The sequence below is a fragment of the Balaenoptera ricei genome, chromosome 2 (genome assembly GCF_028023285.1).
Source record: "Balaenoptera ricei isolate mBalRic1 chromosome 2, mBalRic1.hap2, whole genome shotgun sequence".
In the NCBI taxonomy this organism is placed as follows: Eukaryota; Metazoa; Chordata; class Mammalia; order Artiodactyla; family Balaenopteridae; genus Balaenoptera; species Balaenoptera ricei.
Genome location: NC_082640.1, coordinates 72261445 through 72285109, shown reverse-complemented (window position 1 = coordinate 72285109; position 23665 = coordinate 72261445). Strand labels below are relative to the sequence as shown.

The window sequence follows — 23665 nt, the reverse complement described above, 5'->3', positions numbered from 1 at the left end:
GTAGGAACTGGATTATAGGATAGTATATAAAGCTTAGAGATGAAACAGATATCCCTTCTTGTACACAGCTCCTGTGGCTGGCTTATGATTCCTGGTTAAATGTTAGCAAGATTAGTTCTGCTTTGGTTTACAGAATAATCCTCTCCTGCTTTCTTGTTCTCCCCACAGGGGATGGTATGAATGCCTATGTGGCCTACAAAGTTACAACACAGGTGAGTCCAAGTGACCCTGCTGATGACCACCGTAATAGACTTGGGTGCTCATACCCAAAAGGTCATCATTCAGATTATTTCTGGGTATTTCTTTAGTTTCTTTGTCAACATCTTCCTTCAAGTTTACTCAAGATGGAACAAGTCTGCATCCCCTTGGTAATCTCATCTGAGCCTTTCCACTTTTCTTCCAGAGAGCTAACACTTCAGTGTGAAACTTTGTAAGTTTTATTAAGACATGTGGTGTATCTGATATAGCACCATCCCTCTTAAGAGCTATGTGGCTTAGAGCTAGTTTGGCGGATCACCCCAAACTGTATCACCTGTTTTAAAATCATCAGTTCTTCTGAGGTTTCCTATGTGGAACTTCTTTTAATGCTTTCCCTAACCTTTTGCCCCTCGGGTCTGGTCTTCCTTTTTTATATAATATTAATGCATACAAAACTTACACGTTGTTGTATGCAGGTTATGAAGCATAAAAAATGAAGCCCCGAACCTACCACCAGTCTTAAGATGAGTACCATTGAATCTACCTGCGTGTTTCTCCCTCTCCTATCCCCTGCCTCACACCTTAGAGGCGACCACTCTCCTGAGTTGTCTCTCATTTCCTTTATTAAAAAGTCTTCCCATATGTATCTCTAAACAATGTACTGTTTTGCTTTTTTTTTTTCAGTTTCATTAAAATGGTATCATGCTGAAAATAGTGCTTTCTTTACTACCATTGTTCCTCAGACCCATCCATGTTGTGTGTAGCTGTAGTTAATTAGTCCATTTTGTGATTATAGCATAATACATTCATGTTCCTGTTGTGAATATTTGGCATGTTTCCAGTTTTTGTAATTATGAGCTGTGAACATACTTGCACATGTCTCCTGGTGTACACATAAGAAGAGTTTCTTTTGGGTATATACTCAGGAATAGTTCCCCTGGGTCATAGGTAATGCAAATGTTGAAGAAAAGGAATACAAACTGCTTTTTAAAGTCCTTGTATCAGTTTATACTTCCATCAGCAATATGTAAAAGTTCCCATTGACACACTTCTCTGCCAGCAGTTGGCAAGGCCCCACCTCCTTAAATTTTGCCTGTCTGGTGAGTATTAAATGATCTCTCAATATGATGTAGGCCTAGTCTTTTTTACTAGAAGTTTTCTTTATATTATCTCTCTACTACTTGTTGACCTGCCCCTGTGTTCTAGATCCTGTGACACTTTAGAGGTTAAAGTGTCTACAGTGTAGACATTTTGTCTGATCCTCCCCCTTAGGGGCATTGGTTACTCTGTCTTTTCTTCCGTTTGGCTGCTTTAATTCCAGCAGGTAATACCCTTAATAAGTCAGTGCAGGATGACTGGGTTAATAGATGACCATAGAATTCTAGCTTTAAACTAGATTGCAACATCTCTTTCCTTAGAGCAAGAGCCCTTAACCTGCAAATAAAACCGCATTTGAACTTAATTAGTTGCCTTTGTAATCCAATGTATGTTATTTTATGCACTTAAAATCATTATTCTGAGAAGGGCTCCGTAGATTCCCAGACAGCCAGAGGGGATTATAGCTCAAAAAACAAACAAACAAACAAGAGTAAGAATCTCAGAGAAAGTTATTTACCAAGTGGCTAAAGGATAGGGATCTGGGAAGAAGACTCCCTTGATGTCAGCTGGATGACTTTCAAGATACTCATTCATACCCTATTTAAAATGAGATCGCCTTGTGTTTTTTCTGTCCCCAAGACCAGCTTACCAATGTTCAGAAGTAAACAGTTTGCAGTGAAAAGAAGATTTAGTGACTTTCTGGGTCTTTATGAGAAGCTTTCAGAGAAACACTCCCAGAATGGCTTTATCGTCCCTCCTCCCCCAGAGAAGAGCCTAATAGGTAAGCCTGTTGTCTTTAATTCTACTTAGATTCTTTCCTTTGCATTCTTTCTGCAATATACTTTCTACTTAGTATATGAGACTACTTTTAATAACAATGTAGACTCTTGCAGTTAGAAAAGAAGTATTTCTGGGACTTCCCTGGTGGCACAGTGGTTAAAAATCCGCCTGCCAATGCAGGGGACACTGGTTCGATCCCTGGTCTGGGAAGATCCCACATGCCGTGGAGCAGCTAAGCCTGTGTGCCACAACTACTGAGCCTGCGCTCTAGAGCCCGCGAGCCACAATACTAAAGCCCACACGCCCTAGAGCCTGTGCTCTGCAACAAGAGAAACCACCACAATGAGAAGCCCATGCAGTGCAACGAAGAGTAGCCCCCGCTCACCACAACTAGAGAAAGCCTGCGCGCAGCAATGAAGACCCAATGCAGCCAAAAATTAATTAATTAAAATAAAAAGTACTTCCAGCATTTTCCTATAAATTACACGTGGTCTAGAGAAATAGCATGTTTTGACATGGTCTCTGTCTTTGAGTGCAATAGGAGGCTCTGGTTTTAGCTTCTACAGTTGTGTGTGTGTGTGTGTTTGTGTTGGTATCCTGGAGTCTTCAATGACTGCTGTTCCTTCCAGATTGAAATGTACTAACTGAATGAGGAGATGGGGCAAGGAATCTTCCCATTACCATCAATTGATGTCTGTTAATCTTTACTCAGAGTCCCGTGGCCCCCTTTTAGAAAACATGCTCTGGAAATCCCAGAGTGTAGAACCTTCAACACTTTAAGACTAGTTTAAAAATTGACTGTCATGTAAAGAACCTTTTGTTCATGCCTGCTCGTGACATAGACGTGGACTTTGGTTGTATTTTGTAGAGCTGTCCTCATTGTCTTCCTCCTGTGGGCTTTTTTTTACAGCCTTATGCTTTTCATGATGATATATGGGGGTTTTTTTTGCTTTTTAAATTCTGTTCCAGGAATGACAAAAGTAAAAGTTGGGAAGGAAGATTCTTCTTCTGCAGAATTTCTTGAAAAACGGAGGGCTGCTCTAGAAAGGTAAGTACCATAAAACTATTTTCTTGAATACCATGAGAACAAATGAGAAGCTGAAACTGAGACTTAATTACGATGAGATATTTGCTGGAGTTAGTAGTGATGAAACTTGAGTGAATTAAAGATTCCCACCTCCATATTATCTCTAACCTTTCCTAAGTCTCTTTCCTTCCCACCTCAGGAACAGAACATCTTCTTTTCTTTCCTGACCTTGAGTGAGCAATCAAATTCTCCTTCTTCAACAGTCAAACATGAATGGCTCTGAGGTCTCTTTCTGAGCAGTTATTTTTCTTCCCTTTTTGGAAATGTGAAGAATATGAACTTGAATGTGCTTGTACTTAAGTGCCTTATCCGAGGACATTTTAAAGTAATGAGAGACATTGTACCCCTGCCAGCACTGTATGATACCCCAAACCTTGTGAGGCCAGGTCAGCTAACCAGATAACTCCTTACCCCGTAGGTACCTTCAGAGGATTGTGAATCATCCTACCATGTTACAGGACCCTGATGTCAGGGAGTTCTTGGAAAAAGAAGAGGTTAGTATTGTACAAACTGAATTTCACAATTCATATGTGCCCCTGTGAAAAGAAACTAGTTCATTCAACAAATATTTGAGCACCCATATATAGCCTAGTCTCAGACTACATCCTAGTTTGTAAGCGCCCAAAAGTGACAAGTATTCTTCAGCCTCTGAAATAAAAGAAGCTCTGCCTGCAGTCAAAAGTAACTGGTTGTAGAGGTCAAACTGCAATCTAGTTTTGTCTTTGTCTTATTAGATCAACACAGTGATCTGTTGGGCAGGTCCTTGGACTGTCTTTCATAGGTTACTACTTGGCTCAAATTGGATGCTTATTTTGTGCCAGGAGCTGAGGGGTTTTAGTTCAAAACCAGTTACCACAGAGCACAGAACTGCCAGCATATAGCAAAAGTGTTGATTCAAGTGGACAGTCTTTTTAACAGGCTATGCTTAGGCTATTCATGATTGTGAAAAACTAGAGACAGCTCAGTTGCTAATAATTGGAGAATTAAGTGTACTATATCAATACAACAAATACTTAATTCTCATCATAAACAGAATATACAGAAATTCATTGGAAGCATACATTTAAAGAATTATGAGGGAGAGGAATAAATTAGGTGTATGAGATTAACAGATATATACTACTATATATAAAATAGATAAACAACAGGATTTACTGTATAACACAGGGAACTATATTCAGTATCTTGTAATAACCTATCATGGAAAAGAATCTGGAAAAAAAATATAACTGAATCACTTTGCTGTACACCTGAAACTAACACAATACTGTAAATCAACTGTACTTCAATTTAAAAAAAGAATTATAAAAAGTGAAACATGAAACAGCATATAAATACAGCTGAAGAAATATGTTAGTCATTAAGGATCAAAAGAAACACTGGAATAAAACAATGTTATAAACGTAAAATAGATAGCTAGTGGGAAGCAACTGCACAGCACAGGGAGATCAGCTCCGTGCTTTGTGACCACCTAGAGGGGTGGGATAGGGAGGGAGATGCAAGAGGAAAGAGATATGGGAATATATGTATATGTATGACTGATTCACTTTGTTATAAAGCAGAAACTAACACACCATTGTAAAGCAATTATACTCCAATAAAGATGTTAAAAAAAAATGTTATATCTCATAGGAAAGAAAACTAGAAGGAAATAAGTGACAGGGTAGGACTGTTGTATTTATTTTTTTCATTTTGTTTTTATTTTTACATTATTCTTTAATTTGCATATCATATGTATTACTCTAATTAAGAAAATGGTACTAAGTATATGGGTTCCCCTCCCCAAAAATGAACTTTTTTAATTAAAAATTCTCTGTCTAATGCGCTGAGTCTTTTCTCTCCTCTGGGATTCCTAAATCCACTTTTCCTTTTCACGCCCTCACCCTTGCTTGGCACCCCTGGAGCAGGGTTTCTCTCCAGTGGCCCTGCTGACGTCTGGGCTGGATCACCCTTTGTTGTGGAGGCTGTCCTGCGCGTTGTAGGGTTAGCAGCATCCCTGGCCTCACCCACTAGATGCCCGTACCCTCCTCCACCTCCCTGTCCCCAGTTTTATTTTTTTATTTTATTATTATTTTTTTATAAATTTATTTATTTTATTTATTTATTTTTGGCTGCGTTGGGTCTTCGTTGTTGCATGCTGACTTTTTCCAGTTGCAGCGAGCGGGGGCTACTCTTCATTGTGGTGCCTGGACTTCTCATTGCGGTGGCTTCTCTCGTTGCGGAGCACGGGCTCTAGGCATGCGGGCTCAGTACTTGTGGTGCGCGGGCTCTAGAGCACAGGCTCAGTAGTTGTGGCTCACGGGCCCAGTTGCTCCGCGGCATCTGGGATCTTCCCGGACCAGGGCTCGAACCCGTGTCCCCTGCATTGGCAGGTGGATTCTTAACCACTGCGCTGCCAGGGAAGTCCCCCCTGCCCCCAGTTTTAATAAGCAAAATTATCCCCAGACATGGCCAAATGTCCCTTAGGGGGCAAAATGGCCCTGAGTTGAGAACCAGTGCCTCAAGAGTCCTGGGCACTAAAATCTAATTGTTCAGCGTGGTATACTATATACACTATGGATTCTTCAGCATCCCTTTCATGCCTTCGGAAAGGAGTGGGAAGACTGAACTAGTCAAATTGTTTCTAAGTATTCGACATGCTTGACTTAACTAGATTGTCCCTAAAAGTAGCCTCAATCTGAATAAATTATGTTCTTGTCCTTGGACCTTTTGTTCACTGAGGAAAATCCAAATGGAATTGCAGCACGACTTCAAAGTGTCTCAAGATTTTAAGTCTAGCTGTGTGCAGAGTATGCATCCAAAAGAACTTCTGACTTTTAACAAAAGCGTGTTTGGTATTTAAGCAGTTCATGCCTAGGTGGGCAGACAGTCTCGACGTGAGGTCACCTGGCCACGTAACACACTCTGCTTTCTTTCCACACACAATATCAGAAGCTGAAAATTTTGCTGATTCTATTTAATGTGGTCCTTTGATTTTTTTTTTCTCTCTACATGCTAGTTATGGATTTGTCTAACTGCCTTTGAAAATAACAAGCTACAGTTCAAATAATTTGTTTGGCAAGTTTTGGGCATGCCATCTGATGGATACTAATTCTTCTGAACCTAAAATAGGGGCAGCAGATAACTTGCCACCCTGCCTTCTTGGTCTTGTAGCTGCCACGCGCCGTGGGTACCCAGACATTCAGTGGTGCTGGTCTCCTCAAGATGTTCAACAAAGCCACAGATGCAGTGAGCAAAATGACCATCAAGATGAATGAATCAGACATTGTGAGTAGCCCTGTGCCTCTCAGCTTTCCCTACCCCCTCAGGCTTATGGGTCAGAAGCCTTGAGGAGTCCTGAAATTTCTGAGATTAGAGACTTTCTTTTTATGATAATTCAGTCCCTTTAAAAAACAAACGAACAAAAAACTGCTAAGGAAAGACTGCTCTACACCTGTATGAGTAGCCTCCTTTAAAGCTCTGGGCCTGTGTGTTTCAGTGGTTTGAGGAGAAGCTCCAGGAGGTAGAGTGTGAGGAACAGCGCTTACGGAAACTGCATGCCGTTGTAGAAACTCTAGTCAACCACAGGAAAGGTAACAAACCTCCGAAATGCACTTGGAACTGGGGGAAACTGATGTCTCCAGTGAGCTGGAGATGGGAGGGTATGCTGTTCCCAAGCCTCTCAGCCATTCAAGTTGAAATTCTCAGCCCACCTGGTCTTTGATGTTCTTATCGAAAAGATATGCCCTGCATCTCCTGGCAAGAAACATGACTCCACCACTGAGGACATTGTACTCTTTACCTGGGAGAGGTACAGGGAAGCCATCCCAGTTACAGCTTGACCTGGGATGTAGGCTTCTGTTGGTGGCATTTGAGTTGGTGGCTTATATCCAAAATGATGTTACATGCCTTAGCTACATGGTCCAACGAGCAATATGTAAATGCGGGAAACCATATGTCTCTTAACCCTTCTTCACCTTTCTTTGGTGAGATTTACTTAAGAGCTAGTGAAATTTGCCAAGTTTGAATGCTTTCCTTTTCTGCCTTAAACATGCTGATAATCAGAACTCTAAACAGGCAGAAAACCATTAGAATGAGGGCAATGTAAGGGTTGGCAGAATATGACCCAGCCCATGGGCCGTATCTGGCCATGGGCCTATTGCTCTGGGCTGGGAATGGTTTTTACATTTTTAAAGAGATGGGGAGGGGGGCGGGGAGAGTGAACCAAAGCTTAAAATACAACAGAAAGTTGTCCTGCTCTGGGGCATGCAAAACTATGCAGTGTGCATACACTCACTCTTGCAGAAGGCTGCTTACCACAAGCGCTAACGTAAAAATCAGAATCATGCCATTGGCCTGTTTTTATTAACTGGCCCCTGGTTCTCCAGGAATATTGGAGCTGCTTCTTCCAAGTAAGCCTAACCTAGGGAAACTAAGGACAGCAGTTACCTCTCCCTGCTCACATGACCGAGCTGCATTGCTCTCACTTTCTGAATACAGTTGGCTGTGGTGTAAGTGACTAGGTTGCAGAGCCCACAGTTGCCAGACATGCGGGGGCCAGCATTGCTAAGGCATCCATTGCAGTGCCGGCCGACTTGTCCCTTTTCCTTGGGAGATCAGAGGCCTCTGCTGTCTTCCTCCTTCCAGAGCTAGCGCTGAACACATCGCAGTTTGCAAAGAGTCTCGCCATGCTCGGGAGCTCCGAAGACAACACAGCATTGTCACGGGCACTCTCCCAGCTGGCTGAGGTGGAAGAAAAGATCGAGCAGCTCCACCAGGAACAGGCCAACAATGACTTCTTCCTCCTTGCTGAGCTCCTGAGTGACTATATTCGCCTCCTGGCCATAGTCCGCGTAAGCTTCTCATTCCTTTCCTCTTTCTCCTCCACTTGATTTAATTTGTCTTTTCCTTTGCTCTTCCCGTTCCCAAGATGGTTTCATCCATTATAGCTCGAAATAATTTTTTCTACTCTCAAAAGAGGAGGTGTCTTGTGAACCAAAAAGTCCATTAAACTCTTAGTTATCACTGAGTCACATTGAGGCCCACAGCCAGTTTCTTAAATGAATTTGGAGAAAAGACCACTCTTGAATTTCCAAGTAGGGCCCTCCTTATTGTTGAAGCTGGACAGTATCCTCTATGCTCCTTTCTTCAAGCAAGGCTTATTACAGACCTGTGGTCTTGGCCCCCTGGAGCAGTGACTTCCTCAGTCCTTTGGTCTTTGCCTCCTTAACAGTAAGCGGTGGCTTTGCCCTGGTAAGAGCTCTTGCTGGCTTCCACTTGTCCCTCCAATGTGGGCAGTCAGGTAACTACACAGAACTGGCTTGGCGCTGCCTGGAGGAGTGTGGCCAGGGGGCCGAGAGAGCTTGTCACCAGAGCCCTCTGTGAGCTTTGCTGACCACACCGGTAGCAACACTGCAGCCTGCCCCTCAGGTCGAGCACCTCACCTTCTCTTCTGGTGACCAGGGCACTCTGGTTTCCCCTGACCTTTCAGAGTGGCCAAGGAAGCTTCACCGGGCAGTGATATTAGCTCTCACATGGCCTCCCTGAGACAGAGGAAAGAGCCAAGAGGGAGCCTGGCGCCTGCCCTAAAAGGGCCTGAGTCTGCCCGATCCAGGTTGGGACCAGAATGTATGAGCCTCTGAGTTGGAACAGAGCCACCCGCACTCCCCGTCCCCAACCTCGCCCTCGCCAGAGAGCTCCTGTATTGTCAAGAGCCAGGCTGCACCCAGGGCTCTCATTTCCTCCGCGGTAGAGGTGCTTAGTATAGCCTGTGAGATTGCTCATTGTCCTCTCCCCTTGCTCTTTGGTTTGCTGCTAACTCCAGAGTGATAAGAGGCTGAAAAAATAACCTGCTTGGGAATTCTTGGAACTGGTCAGACTACTTAGACTGGAGAGCCGTCCCAGGGAAGGGTTCTCTCTGGGGAAGCTTTCAGAGAGCAGTATTGTTTGGGGTCTCTGGAGAGCTCAGCACTTGGATATGACCTTCAAGCCAGGTGAGCCTGTATGGACAGGGGTGAGGGAGGCCTAGCTGGGGCAGCTCGCCTTAGAGCACAGAACTGCAAGCTGGTCTTTTTTCAGAGACCCCTCACCTGCCCTCCTCGTAATCATGAGCTAGCCGTGGGATTGGAGAGATGAACAGATGTTTCTTTTCTGCTGAACCTGCAGCTGTACCACAGTTAGCCCAGGGGGTTAGGTTGGATTTGAGGTCACCCTTTACCTAATCCTTTGACATCCAGCTGTTTAGAAATTGAGGCGAGCAGCAGTGACAATGCAGGGGAAGGTAACTTTGGTGTCATTTCAGTCCCTAAGGCTCAAGTCTTGGCAAAGGCCTGCACTAAGGAGGCCTAGAGAACATCCAGGGAACGCGTAGGGAAGGGAGCAAAGGAGCAGGGCTGCGAGGCTGCCCCAGACACAGGTCTTTCGTCCAGGCCTCTTGAAGCCTACAGAGCCAGTGGTGGTGCAGGGTAGTTTTGTTAGGCCAAACAGCTGTCCTCTGGAAATGCTGATTGTGGTCAAGGAACTAGAAACATGGAAAACCAGCAAGTGGACTTTGGAGAGCTTCTTGGGGGCCTTGATAGCCTAGAACAGTTGAATGTATGGATGAGATGAAAGCAGCGTGTCCCTGTGGTAGGTTTAAGTGTTTATGTAAAGATCTGTTAAGCTGGGCAGGGGTGGGGAGATCTGTTAAGCTAACCCTGTATATTGTTTGGGTATCGTTTAAAGGTTGCTTCCTTAGGTTGGCCTTCCCTAATGTATCTCCCAGGCTAAGCTAGGTCCCCAGTTTTATTACAGTACTGTGCTTGTTTTCTCTGTACTCTGCATACTTATAATTACTTATTGGCAATTAGTAATACAGTGTCAGCCTTTCCTGTTAGATTACAAGCTCCATGAAAGCAGGCCCCTGTGTTTCATTCCCCATTGTACTCTTAGCTCCTGGCACATGGCAGACACTCAGGGAAAGTGTGTAGACTCATGAACTGACTGATCTGAGAGAGGCAGTTCAAAAGCCATAGGACTGGGCACCGGCATCAGGCCACCTACTGTGCTCCCAGCCATCCAGCCTTGGGAGTAGCATGAAGCAGCATGGCGCTGGCCCACTGGATCCTTGCAGAGGAGTCTTACCCAAGCTTGTGCTTTTGGATGTTAAACTTCCAGCTGGGCACTAACACGTGGCTGCAGAACCTGCCCTTGCTGGGTCCTTCCCTAGCGCAGCTGCTGGGAGAGCCCCCCGAGGCAGAGCCAGCAGAGCTCCTGAAGGGCTGGTTGTGCTCTTCCCCAACCTCCACCTTCACAGGCCGCCTTTGACCAGCGCATGAAGATGTGGCAGCGCTGGCAGGATGCTCAAGCCACACTGCAGAAGAAGCGGGAGGCTGAGGCTCGGCTGCTGTGGGCCAACAAGCCTGACAAGCTGCAACAGGCCAAGGATGAGATCGTAGAGGTGAGGCCCCCGAGGCAGCCCAGCAGGGGTGTTCTGCTGGTTCCTGCATGAGCCTGGGTCCCATCCCAGATGCTTAGAACCCCACAGCAGGCAAGAGAACTGATTGAGTCTAAAGGACAGCTGCTGGGGAAGCCTCTGAGAATGATCCAGGCTTACCCTGAGACCTGGCCCTCCTTCTCCTTTCCTGTTCCACTCAAACTTGCCAAATTAGACTCTCTGCAGGAGCAGTCCTGGCTGGGTCTTTGAAAAGCTCCAAGATGATTCAGATGTGCCCCCCCGGTGAGAACTAAATTCAGTTCTCTGGGGCTCCCAGCTTTGCTGGCGAGTACCTAAACCAGAGCCTCTGGGGTACCAGAGCTTTCTTAGGAACCAGGCTTGGCCTGAGGCACACGGCATCTCTTTCCCAGCCAGCCCGAAAGATGGCCTTCTACTGGACTCTGGCTTACGTGCTGAATCTCCATATCTAATCTTACCCAGAGGGACAGACAAATGCCAATTGAGGTCTCAGATACAGAATTTCTATTCAAAGGTAAAGACTTAATACCATAATGTATTAAGTGATCCTTTCTTTCCTTTTCTTCCCAGTGGGAGTCTCGGGTGACTCAGTACGAAAGGGACTTTGAAAGGATTTCAACTGTGGTCCGAAAAGAAGTGATACGGTTTGAGGTGAGATAGAAGATCCTACTTCTCACAAGTGTGCAGTGCCTGGTTTAGTAACATTGTTGGTTTTATCCAAGTCTCTATTAGGTAGGGAGACAGATGGCGGTGCCAGTGACTTGGCAGCTATTGTGAACAGGCGTGGCCTTCTGTGTGTGTGTGTGTGTGTGTGTGTGTGTGTTCATGTTCGTGTGTTTGTTCCTGAGGCAAAGTGGCTGTCCTACACTTGTTGCTGGACCAGAGCAGTTAGACACAAAACAAAGCTTGCAGCTGTCATAAACCCTCTACTCCCCTTCCCCACCCTGCCACCATTCAAGAAAACCTTGCAAGAGGCTATTTGGCTGGAAATTATAGCCAACCCAGCTGCTGCCTCTACTTTCTGAGGCTGTGCTCAGCCTTGGTCAGCAAAAAACATCAGCACCCTATCAAGAGGGGAAGGAGCAACTGTCTGGATGGTCAGTGTAGAATCCTGTCTCCTTTAGAAAGAGAAATCCAAGGACTTCAAAAACCACGTGATCAAGTACCTTGAGACACTCCTGTATTCACAGCAGCAGGTATGTAACTTATGCATGGCTTTCATCCTCTCCTGCTTGCTCCGAAGGCCAGCTGCCTACTTGTGGCTTTGGTGACAGGATGATCTGGCCCTGCTTCAGAGGGGCTGGGCCCTGCTTAATCAATACTTGAAAGTAGGTCCTGGTTCTCTAACGTGGTGCATCCAGTAGGGTCTCTTGCTAGGCAGGATTGCCCTAATCCTACGATGAGTTAGTTTTTAAGAACAAACCCCAACTCTCCTCTCCCTGTAACCCCGTGATACCCCCTAACCCTCTTGAGGCTGAGGCCCCGATCAATATGTGAAACAGTGGCCCCCTGTGAGGAGCTGACTGAGCTGAGCCAAGCTGTGGCCCCCAGGGGGTACTTCCTCCAGGGTAGAACCAGGACTGTCTTCAGATATTGCCCTTGCACTTGATGCTTCCCTCAGTCTAGAGAGGTAAGGGCAGTGTGGCTGGCTGGCCAATCTGTCCCAAGGTCTGCTGTCAGCGAAGCCATTTCCTCAGTTTGGCCTTAGCCCAGGCCTCCCTGTGGGTGGCTGAGGCACTTGGGAGAGTGCCCTGGCACTGTGCTTGTTCCCCTTCCAGGCTCAGGCTCTGCCACTAAATGGGGGCACTTGCTTACTGACCCCACTTCTTTGCAGCTGGCAAAGTACTGGGAAGCCTTCCTTCCTGAGGCAAAGGCCATCTCCTAATGGACCAAGGACACCAGAGCCCACCTGCCTGACGCTGCCTTTTTATACACTGTCCTCCTCCACCTCTGCTGGACCCCAGTGATGCATCCTGCCTAGCCTGGACTTCACCCCTTCCTCCCTGCCCCCATGGCCAAGCTGTCCCCAGTCACTCTAACCGGTCCTTCATTTAGCTTCCATATATATTTTCTTACCTGAGAGAATAGTTTCTTGCTTTAAGCAAAAAACCTATACTAGGTGGTGGAATTATGGGATAGGGGTGGAGTATTGATATAAATATATAAATACAAATGTATATTTTTCAGGATGTGGTTAGGAACTGGGAATAACATTTTCTGTTACTCCTGATGGTACCATGAGAAGATTATGTAATAAAATACTTTAAAATCGGGTCACATGACTCAGAATGGTGGTGCTTTTTGCTTTAGGCCGGGGAGCAGTTGGGAAGCAGGTCTGGAATACTCCTAACCAAGAAGTGCCCAGGTATAGCCAGGTATAGTTACTTCCTCTCCGCAGGAGTTCACAAGCTTCTGCTCCTGCTTCCCTATGGAACTGGAATTTCCTTTTCTCTGTCTACCTCAGCTACCTGTTCTGAGGGTCTCAATCTATTTAAGTCTTACTCCTACTTCTTTAGGGAAGGAGTTTTAAACACATCTCTTATAATAAGAGGGACAAAAGCAATTCTCCTGCAGAGAGGAGGCCAGCTTTCACTTTTATTCCTGCCCTGTTTCCCTCAGCTGCCCAGGGTTCTCTGAGAGTCTTGCTTTCTGATCGCAAAGCCTTGCGTTCTGAACATCTTTTTGCCGCCCATCAAAGCATGTCCTCAGTAGACTGGTCCATGTTAAAAATGTGAAGAACTGATAAGGACTTAGCACTTTATCCCACTGACAACAGAACCAGGCACTCTGCCTCTAGACAAAGTCATCCCAGAATTCCTACACCTTCTGAGTTCCAAGAAGCTTCACTGTCTGTGCCCAGGAGGGAGCATGCCGGCAAGAGGCCCGAGTGTGGTCAGCACAAGCCGAGGGCGTTCAAAGGGGTCTCTGTGCTGGCCTGGCCAGGGAGGCCCGGTCTTGGATGCACCCCTGCCGGGCTTCCCCTCAGCTGTCCGCAGCCGCTAAGCTCGCTGGTCAGAGCAGACTGTGAAGCTGCTCTGTGGGACAGGCTGGCAGGCTGCCTGCGCGCGGGAACCTCCCCACTCCCACCCTACCAGCTGCAGAGATGCCCGGCTCTGTCAGTTCTTGTGGGGGCAATGTCAACCTTAGGGGAGGGCAGCATGAGGCAGGAGCCGGCAGTAAACAGCAAGCAGCGCTCATCTCCAGTCCTCCAGCCTGACGGGGAGTGCCAGTGCCGGCAAGTACGTTTTCAATATGTGGATTTTTTTTTTTTTTTTTAGAAAAAGTCACTCAGTCTCTCCCTCCCTGCTAATATCCTTTTTTTTTTTTAACATCTTTATTGGAGTATAACTGCTTTACGATGGTGTGTGTGTTTCTGCTGTATAACAGAGTGAATCAGCTTCCCCTGATATCCTTATTACCACCTTTGATTTTCATCCTTCCAGTCTTACTTATGTGCTTGCTCTGCTTAGTTGTAATAATATACACATAAAATATTTTGTATCCTGGTTTTATCATTCAACACTGTATAAGTTATAAGCATTTTTTCTATTTTGTTATCTATCTTCACAGACTTTATTTGTAAGGCTGTGTAATTTTAAGGCTTCCATAGAGTGACTGTACCATAATTCTGACTCATCCCTTGCTGTTGGATTCCTGGTTGGTTCGGTAACCTTTAAAATTTTAATATGGTTTTAAACTTACAGAAAAGTTACAGGAATATCACAAAGAACTCCCATATATCCTTTACTCACATTTACCAAGTGTTTACATTCTTACCCCATTTGCTTTATGACTTATGATTTGCCTTATCTGCATTTACATGTTGTATTTTCTGAATCATTTGAGAGTAAGTTGCAGGCATTGTACCCCTTTACCCCAGAACTTCAGTATGCCTTTCCTTAAGAATAAGGACGTCCTCTCATAATTTGTAACCATAACCACTTATCAAAAACGGGAAGTATAACACTGATAAAATACTGTTATCTAACACATGCTCTCTATTTAAATTGTGTCAGCTGTCCCAGTAATGTCCTTCCTTCATAGTGATTCCTGGTGCAGGATCATGTGTTACATTTAGTTGTGACACATGATTACATGTGTCTCTTTTAATCCAGACTTCTTGAGCCTTTCCTTGCCTTTTATTACCTTGGCATTTTTGAAGAATACAGTCAGGTATTTTGTAGAATGTTCCTCAACTTGGATTGGTCTCATGGTTCCACATGACTAGATTAGGTTTTTGTATGTTGGGCAAGAACATCACAGAAGTGACATGTCCTCAGTGCATCTTAAGTTGGCATGTGATGTTAGTTGGTCCCATTAATGCTGACATTAACTCTGATCGCTTGGTTAAACTGATGTCAGCCAGGTTTCCTTTTTTAAATTTACTCTTTTCCCCTTTGTAATTAACAAGTTATTTGTGGGGAGATACTTTGATATCCTGTAAATATTTTGTTCCTCATCCAGTGTGATTTTCTAACTCCATAGTTTCTTCTACATTTATTGTTTGGCATTCTACTTCTAAAGAACAGCATTTTTCCTCCCTATTTATTAATGTACTTGTTTATAAGTACTGATCAATGGATTCCTGTTTACTCAAAGTTGCAAGCCATTGCTTTAATTTGTTTTGATTCTCAAACTGTCCCAGATTTCTAGCAGGCTCCTGTTTCTTTTTAACATATCCCCTTCATTTTTTTTTTTTTTTTTTAACACTCTTACTTTCTGGCTTAACAGGATGTTTCAGGCTTATCTTGTATCTTCCCTGCCCCAACCCTGGAATCAGCCATTTCTCCAGGGAATCTTGATTCCTTTTAATGGAGAATGATATTTAGAAACCAAGATCTGGGTGCTGAGTATGCCCATTGCTACTGGAATGTCATTGCTTCTAGGCTCTTGGCAGACAGAGCAAGGAAATAGCTATAGATAAAAATATATGGTAATATTGAGAGAGATGGAGATAGATGATATAAAGAATTAGATATTAAAAATCATGAATCCACACTGATTTTTTCAGTCTAGCCCCATAAAGTTTATTCTTATCTTCTCCCTTTCCATATTTGTAACTCTTTCTCCAAACTAAATTTTAAAACTTTCTCCTTGCTTTGTTATGTTCCATCCAGTGATCATCTTGATTTAAGTCTGTTTTTATTATTTCCTTGGGATGGGCTCCCTTGTGGTTTCAGAACTTCCTCCTCGGCCTCCTATCCCGAGGCTGATAGGGCCAGCTGTCTTTGGGGCCTGTGCATTTCTGTGCAGAGCTTGCAGACATGGAAATTAAGAAGGCCAATAGCAGGTTAAGTGTACTGGGCTGTATTGCGGTGGGGGGGATAGTGCCACAAAGATGGAGTCATTCTACCTGGGGACTCAGGAGAAAGAAACTGGAGAAGAGGATGCTTGAGCTGTCTTAAAGGTGAAGAGGTGTTTGCTTCTTCTGCTGGGACCATTCTGCCTCCCTGTGTCGTGTAGTGGGAGGTGGGCACATGTAGGGAAATGCAAGTGGTTCGATGTGGGCAGAGTTAAGTTAGTGGATGGCCCACGGAGAGTGACGAGCAAGAGCCGGATCACACAGTACCTGTGACCTGTGGGGCACTTTGAACATTATCCTGCAAATGTGGGGAGCTCCTGGAGGGACTTAAGCAGGAAATAACATGGTCACATTTGTGATGTAGACATATCAGAAGGTACGAGACTGGAGGCAAGGAGAGCCTGCCAGAGTGCTGAGGAGGGCCGTAGTAATGGTGCTGGAGCTCAGAGAGAGGTGGAGGAGGTGGCGAAGAACCACTGTGGTCTGGTCACTGATCTGATGAGAGGCCCGAGGAAGAGTGTGGTAGTTGGCATGACCCGCCAGCTTCTGGCTTGGATTTCAGGGTAGACGGTGAAGCCTTTCATGACATAGGTAATACAGGAGGCCAAATGGGTTTGGAGCAGATGGGCAGGAAAGCAGTGGGGACAGCAAGTGCTGACCGTGTCAGAGGCTCCTCTAAATGGAAAGGGAGGACTGAGCTGAGAGGTGCAGGAGATCCAGAGTGAAAGCTGGCTTTGTTTTATTGAAAGGTGGGTCAGACCTAGCATGTTAATAAAATTCAGAGGAGATAAAGGGACTAGCCATCAGCCCTGTCTGGGAGTAAATGCAAAAATGCACAGAGCAGGGGGCCTCGCTGCTGGGTGTGGCTGGGGAAGAATTAAAATGTTCTCAGATAGGAATATCTAGTTTACCTATTTTGAGTCAAGTGGTTTAGAGAAGAGGTGTGGAGATGAGTCTTACTTCTCCTGCTTCCCCTTGGGTTATTTCCCCCATGAATCTCTGGGCTCTGGAGTCCTGAAGGTGAGGGCTTAGAGCTGGAGGGACCCCAACGAGGATGAGTAGTCAGTGACAGAACAAATGCAAGAAGTAGAAATGATCGGAAGCGTCACACGTAGATATTTGTAACATTAAGCTCTTTCCAGATGCTTTTCATTGTGAATGCACCTGTAGCTGAGAACGCTAAAGAAAATAAAGAATGCCTGTGCAGCTCAAATTCTTAAAAGCATGAGAAGATAATGGAAATCTAAAGATGGGGCCATGCACTGGTTGAGGAGGGAACATGGTGATGGAAGGAGTGTCCTTTGCTGAGCGTGCTTAGGGCCCACATGGGATTGAAGACCATGGATTCTGAGGGACGGCAGGCCCTAAGGTGGTGGGATTTTCCCCACCAGTTCCAGCAGCCTAGGGGTTGGGAGGAGGGGAAGGGGAAGAGAATGGTGATCCCTCCTGCAGCAAGGAAGGACACACCTTTGCTGCAGTTGCCACATGACTGAACCGGACACCCTGTCTTCAGAGTCACTGGCTAAGATTCTCAGCTCCACATTGGGGAAGAGGCAGGCCTGAGCTCAGAGTTAGAAATGCACTAGAACAGCTTATCCCTGTCTTCTGGCCCCGGGGTTGGTGTGACATCTGCCAATGTCTTGTGATACCACTTGTGTGGTTTAGTGTTGGCTCTCTCTGCCAAACAATAAAAATTCTGTAATATTTGATTTGGGCCTTAGAGTATCAATAGGAGCTCAACTGCTACAAGGGATAGGTTGAGAGGAGGCAGGTGACTGAAGCACAGAAAGCAATTTAAGGCGTAAAAAAAAATTAGACAATAAACTCTCCAAAGTGGAACATCTTTATCACCCCATGCCCTGAAAAGATCTGGGCTTAAAATAGGTGCCAAATATCAATAGATAACTGTTGAGTGATCTCCAGTTGTAGGCTCTGCCACCTGGCCTTCACAGCCTTCTGTGAGAGGACCCCAGCTCGCCTTTTCCTGTTTATCTCCTAGTCCTTCACAACAGTGCGCATACCTCATGGAAACGGATTCCACATATGCTCCTTCCTTCCTCACTTCTGTGTGGCCTAAGAAGCCTTTATTAATATTGGGCTGTGTTACTGAAGCACCCTATCTCAGCCCCCATCCCTCCCTTCAGTCTCAGAATTACACCTGTCTGAAACAGCCAGCCTTCAGTATTGTGGATAAGAGTGTGAATAAATAGAGATGAGGGCATTGGTTAATGTGTCAGAACATTCACTGGGGATTCCCATAGACACCTCTAGAAACCAAGTCCATGAAGAAGACTATGCAAAGAGGCCCATCATAGCATTGTTTATAGTTGTAAAATTTGAAATCAATCTAAATGTACAGCAGGAAGGGATTAAATGAATTATGGTACATAGTTAGATATTATACAGTCATTGAAGATGATATATAGCTATATTTATTGACAAGAAAAACTCATTTTTGAATGAAAGTAGGTTATAGAATTACATGTATGATATGGTCTGCATTTATATAAAATTATAATTATATATATATGGGAAGGATGTTGATCGAATTGTTAACTATGGTTGCCTCTAGGGATGGAATTTTGCATTATTTAAAATTTTTATACTATTTGATATTGCTTGGAATTTCTGTGTATTACTTTTATAATCATAAACATTAAATAAAGCTATTTTCATTATGGGAAAACAATCCACTGCATCCTTTGAGGCCTACTTTATATGTACATCTCTGGGAAGCTTTCTTTGATCTACTCTTCACCCGCCTCCGACCCACACTGGAGTGGGAGCCCTGCCTCCTTTATAGCTCTTGGCATGGCACTTCGTCATCCTCTTAAACCTCTGGTCTTTCTCGCTTGTGTTTGTAATGTTATCTCATTAGCCTCCTTGGCTCTGAACTCCTTAAGATGATGGACTGTGTTCCTACTCATCTAGGTGCCCTCCTCCACTTCCAAAGGCAGCCTAAGGGGGAAGCGACTGCCCTTCAGCTGTGGAGATTACTGTTTTACGAGCCTATGGGCCCAGATCTTGGGGTTTTTCACAAGATCCAGAAATCAGGCCTGATTTGGGGTTCAGTAGGCTTTGCTCTGGTTGGCAGGATCGGTGCTCAGTGCCCTAGGTGGGGCCTGCAAGCGGGGAGGTGATAGCCACTTGCCCCACTGCTTGCCCCAGAAAGGCCTCCCCCCTTTGCCTTTGTCTGTTGTGGAAATGCCCCTCTGGCTCTGATGACCAGACCTCGGGGGCAGAAATCCCCACAGCCCCACCACCGAGGCCGCTCAGAGGAAGCCAGCTGCTCAGCCTCTGGGTCCAGAAAAAACCCCAAAGAAAAACCCTGTCCAAACTGAGACAGGACCTTTCCCTAAGGGGATGTGACGATTGTTTCCAAATGACTGCCCCCTCCTAGCTTCAGAGCTCTCAGCTTCCTCTTCAGTTATGAGTGACGGAGATGCTGGCCACAGGGGCCCAGGAGCAGGTCTGCCCTCGGGAACATGAGCAGCCTCACCAGAAAAAGATAATGAGGCACGTGACAGCCAGGAACACATGCAGGGCGGCGTCCAGACCGCCCCGATAGTCCCATCCCACCCCGGGACCTAATAACCAAGAGCTGCCATGCGTTCAACACCTACCTACCCTGTGCCAGTGGGCTCAGGGCTTTGAAACTCATCCAGCACCACGGCTCTGCCAGGTGGGCGTCATTATCTACATTAAAAGACTGAAGCTTAGAGACTAAGCAGCTTGCCCAAGGTCGCACCACAGAGCTAAGACTTGAACTCAGTCTGCTTGACTCGGCTTGTCTGCACCCCCATATCCCATACGATCCAGTCGGGGATGGACAAGGAGGACCTAGACACTAACCCACTAAGTTGTTTTCTCAAAGACCTGAACAAATCCGTGCAGCAGGCCTGTCAAGGAGAAGCTGCCCACCTGACCTTGTAGGCATTTGAGCTTCTCTCACCCTGTGAGATACTCTCCCCAGATGTGCTCAGTGTGTGGCAGGAGCAGAATCTGGAGACAGAGAACAGCTTGGGTGAGTAGCTGGGGACCATTAATGGCAGAGAGTAAAAACTCGACTTGCTGCGAAACCCCAGACAGTATCCAGGGCTAGAGCGGGTGGAGGTGCATCTCCATTCCAGACCTGGAGGCCTGGGCTGTGGGCCCCCCAGCTTCCCTGTCGTCCTTAGTTCTTAGTCCCACAGCTTCCTTCATGATAAACTCCTGTGACTTGAGGGTACCTGAGCATGTCTTTATTCCTTGAACCCCGGTGCGGGCGCACCAGAGGGGCAATCGGTTGGTGCCCTGACATACCACCCTAAGGGATGTTAGGAGTTGTCGTAGCGCCAGAAAAATCTCCCCAGGAAGCTGCTGCCTCGAAACCGGGTGGCTGGAGTGGTCTCCGCAGCTCCCCCTGCTCTGTCCCTGCATCATGTTGTCTGAAGCAGCTGAGCTGCCTCTGTCTTCTGGGCAAGAGGCAGGGGGCTCCTAGGATTGACACTGCTGGCTGGAGCCTACCTGTGCCTTGAGAAGCCAGGCACCAGTCTAACGGGGTCAGACTTTGCTCTCAGGGCTCAGGCAGGACGTGCTTGTCAGAGGTGCCTTCCTAACACAACCCTTTCCACAGCCCACTTCTCCTTTTCTCACACCTCAGTTTCCTCATCTATAAAATGATGAATTTCGACTAGCTCAGTAATTTAAAATGTTGTAGCAGCAGAACTAATTTTTGAGACATCTGCACCAAAGTCCAATATTCACAACATAAAATTTTTTATTTGATTATTATTATTTCAAATTTATAAGATGTACTTATTAAGCAGTTAGTAAGTGCTCTGAGGCTGTTAGGATGAACAGGACGGTTGCTGATTTACACCAACCTCTGCTTCTAATTCATTCTCTTACCTGTTTTTGGTTGCACAATATTGAGAAAATCAGGAAAAGCCTGATCACAGAGTTAGTACTTGGAGTAACTAATGTTTGTTTGTTTGTTTGTTTTTAAGCTAACCTTGCAACCTCAGGATACTGAAAAAGGAATAGAAGAATTTGCTTTTGTTGTTTCAGAGATGAATCATTAACAGTATATTGGATGGACCATATGTAATTGGCAAAACCCCACAGTTTTGGCCTGCAAAAACAGCGAATTGGTATAATTCAGTCGAATAAGAATAGCTAATGTTTATTTCTTGTGTGCCAGGCCCCATGCCAAACACTTTGGAAGCATGATGTCACTTAGTCTACACACAACTCCCCGTGGTACAGGTAAGGACGCGAGGCACGGGGCGTTGTCAAAGGTTGCCCTGGCCACCAGAACCGCCTCCTCCACCCCCCACCCCAGCAGTCCAGGCCCAGCCTTGCCCCGGGTTGCTGGGGTTCCAGGTCAGTCCGCCTCCGCCCGCCCGCGGGGAGGGGAAAGCATCCAGCCTCTGTGCCCAGCGGCGCCCCCCCTGCCCGCCCGCGGCCCAGGAACTGTTTGTTTTCTTAACGGGGTTAACCAAACCTCCGGAGCAGCATCGGCCGCCCAGTAGAAGCCGAGCCCGTGAAAGGCGCTTTGTGTGAGGTCAGTGGAAGGCGAGGGCCGAGCCAGGGCGGAGACGCGGTCCAACCCACCTGCGCGCCGGCGACCAGGCGGCCGGGGAGAGGGGGTGTGTCGGGGGGGGGGACACCTCTGCCCCCAGCCCTTCCTGCCCTCTGCTCGGTCCTTGATCCTCATCTCCAGGCTCCACGTCTGTACAGTGGGGCGAGAATGGCCCCCCTCCCTGGCGGGGCTGGTGTGGGCATCAAGAGACAGGTGTTCACGATGTGGCCCCCAGCCAGGAGCATGAGCATCACCAGCGACCTTGTGGAAAACGCGCTGGGTCAGACTCCACGCCAGGCGAATGCATTCGGAAAATCCCGGTTAGGGCCGTATAATCTGAGACTGGAACTTAGATCAGTGTTCACATACTGACAGGGCCAACGTTTAAAGTATACAGAAAACAAACTTTTCCTTTGACTGTAATAACTGCTTTGGAGTGTACATCATGTCACGTGTTCCTCTTTACAGGAAAATAGTCTCCATAAGTTGTTTTATCTCCCCAAAGACATAAATGTCTCCAGGTCAAGGATCTTGTTTTTCTTCATTTGGATCTTCACTCAGGTCTGAATGAAATGCTGTGGAATAAGGAGCTGCAGGTTTACTACCAAATGTTTTACGAGTCAGGTGCATCAAATCTCCCTCTGTAAATGGGGATGAAAATCCACTGATTTGAGACTTCTCAGGAACAGCTGAAAATCAAATAAGTGAATGAGGTGGATGATGGTCTGCAGAGAGAGAGAGAGAGAGAGAGAGAGAGAGATAAGAGTCTAACTCTGAAGGTAGGAAGAGGAATTCTGTTGTTATTCCTCTGCAGGCCTTCCTGTAATCCTTCAGCAACCCTGCTCCCTTCCTGCCTCTTTCCCAGGCCTTCCCTCCTCTCCCTAGCGTTTTCCCAACATCCCCCTCCCCCATTAATTCATACAGTCTCTCAATCAACAATGCTTCTTTTGAGCATCTACTACATGCTTGGCACCATGGTGGCAAACCCCTGACAAGAGACCATGTCCCTGGCTCACTAGTACTGAGTCTGGGGGCTGAGTTGGGGACACCAGGGAGAAACAATAAACAAACAGTAACAGTAATATTGGAATGAGTGCAGAGACAAGGTGCTATGATAGGATGGTCAGGAAGGAAAGTGTCTTTGAGAAGGTGAGTTTTAGGCTAAGAATTAGAAGTTTTAGGCAAAGCCCACCAGGTGAAGAGTCAGGAAAAAGTGTTGCAGGGAGGGATTCCCTGGTGGCGCAGTGGTTAAGAATCCACCTGCCAATGTAGGGGACACGGGTTTGATCCCTGGTCCGGGAAGATCCCACATGCCGCAGAGCAACTAAGCCCGTGTGCCACAACTACTGAGCCTGTGCTCTGGGGCCCACGAGCCACAACTACTGAGCCCATGCACCACAACTACTGAAGCCCACGTGCCTGGAGCCCATGCTCCACAGCAAGAGAAGCCACCGCAATGAGAAGCCTGCGCACGGCAACGGAAAGTAGCCCCCGCTCGCCGCAACTAGAGAAAGCCCGCACGCAGCAATGAAGACCCAATGCAGCCAAAAATAAATAAATAAAATTTAAAAATTAAAAAAAAAAACCAAACCTTCTAAAAAAAAAAAAGTGTTTCAGGGAGATGAAACAGTGAGTATAAATGTCCTGAGGCAAAAAGAGTTCGTTAGGTTTGAAGAACTGGAAGAATGTCGCTGTGGCTGGAGCCCCATGCATGAGAGGGGAGGAGAGAAAATGAGAGATGGGCTGGGTCATTTAGAGCTGTGTAGACTGTGGTGGGGAGGGCAGGTTTTGTTTTATGCACAACGTGAAGCCTTTGGACGGTTTTAAGCAGATGCCTTGACGGTCTGTGCTACTAGGTAGAGAGTAGACCTTGTGTGAGGGAGAGAGGCAAGGAAAAACAAGAGAGATCCATTAGAAGATGTGGCAGTGTTCTGGGTGGTAGGAATAGAGACAGAGGGCAGACCTTCATTAGGATGGGTGACCAAGAAGTTTAGAGGTTTGAGGGTCCTAGAAGAGGACTCCCTGAACAGCAGACAAGGAGAGCAGGGCCCCTGACTGATGGGGCCCTAGAGAACAAGGGAGGTAATGAAACACCAGCACTTCTCCTCATGGTGGATTGTTTCCCTTCCAGGAGGTTTCAGCTTCCTGATTCTGAGGCCCCTGTGAGATGGAATTTGGTGGGGGGAAAGTGTGGAACATAGTATT

The 23665-nt window shown here is 46.2% G+C and overlaps 1 protein-coding gene across 2 annotated transcripts in view; it reads left to right on the top strand.

Annotated features, from left to right (window-relative positions):
- SNX1 (sorting nexin 1) overlaps nt 1-12869 on the top strand; it is a 35797-nt gene extending 22928 nt beyond the window's left edge. The window contains exons 5-15 of one of the 2 annotated variants that reach the window (XM_059913055.1): nt 169-212; nt 1936-2077; nt 3046-3124; nt 3582-3657; nt 6317-6430; nt 6642-6735; nt 7790-7995; nt 10437-10580; nt 11166-11246; nt 11703-11791; nt 12430-12869. In XM_059913055.1, the coding sequence (XP_059769038.1) occupies nt 169-212; nt 1936-2077; nt 3046-3124; nt 3582-3657; nt 6317-6430; nt 6642-6735; nt 7790-7995; nt 10437-10580; nt 11166-11246; nt 11703-11753 (1031 nt within the window). In that variant the 3' untranslated portion in view covers nt 11754-11791; nt 12430-12869. The remainder of the gene's footprint in view (nt 1-168; nt 213-1935; nt 2078-3045; nt 3125-3581; nt 3658-6316; nt 6431-6641; nt 6736-7789; nt 7996-10436; nt 10581-11165; nt 11247-11702; nt 11792-12429) is intronic. The other variant, XM_059913054.1, reaches the window with a different exon arrangement.
- Nucleotides 12870-23665: the final 10796 nt, after the last annotated feature.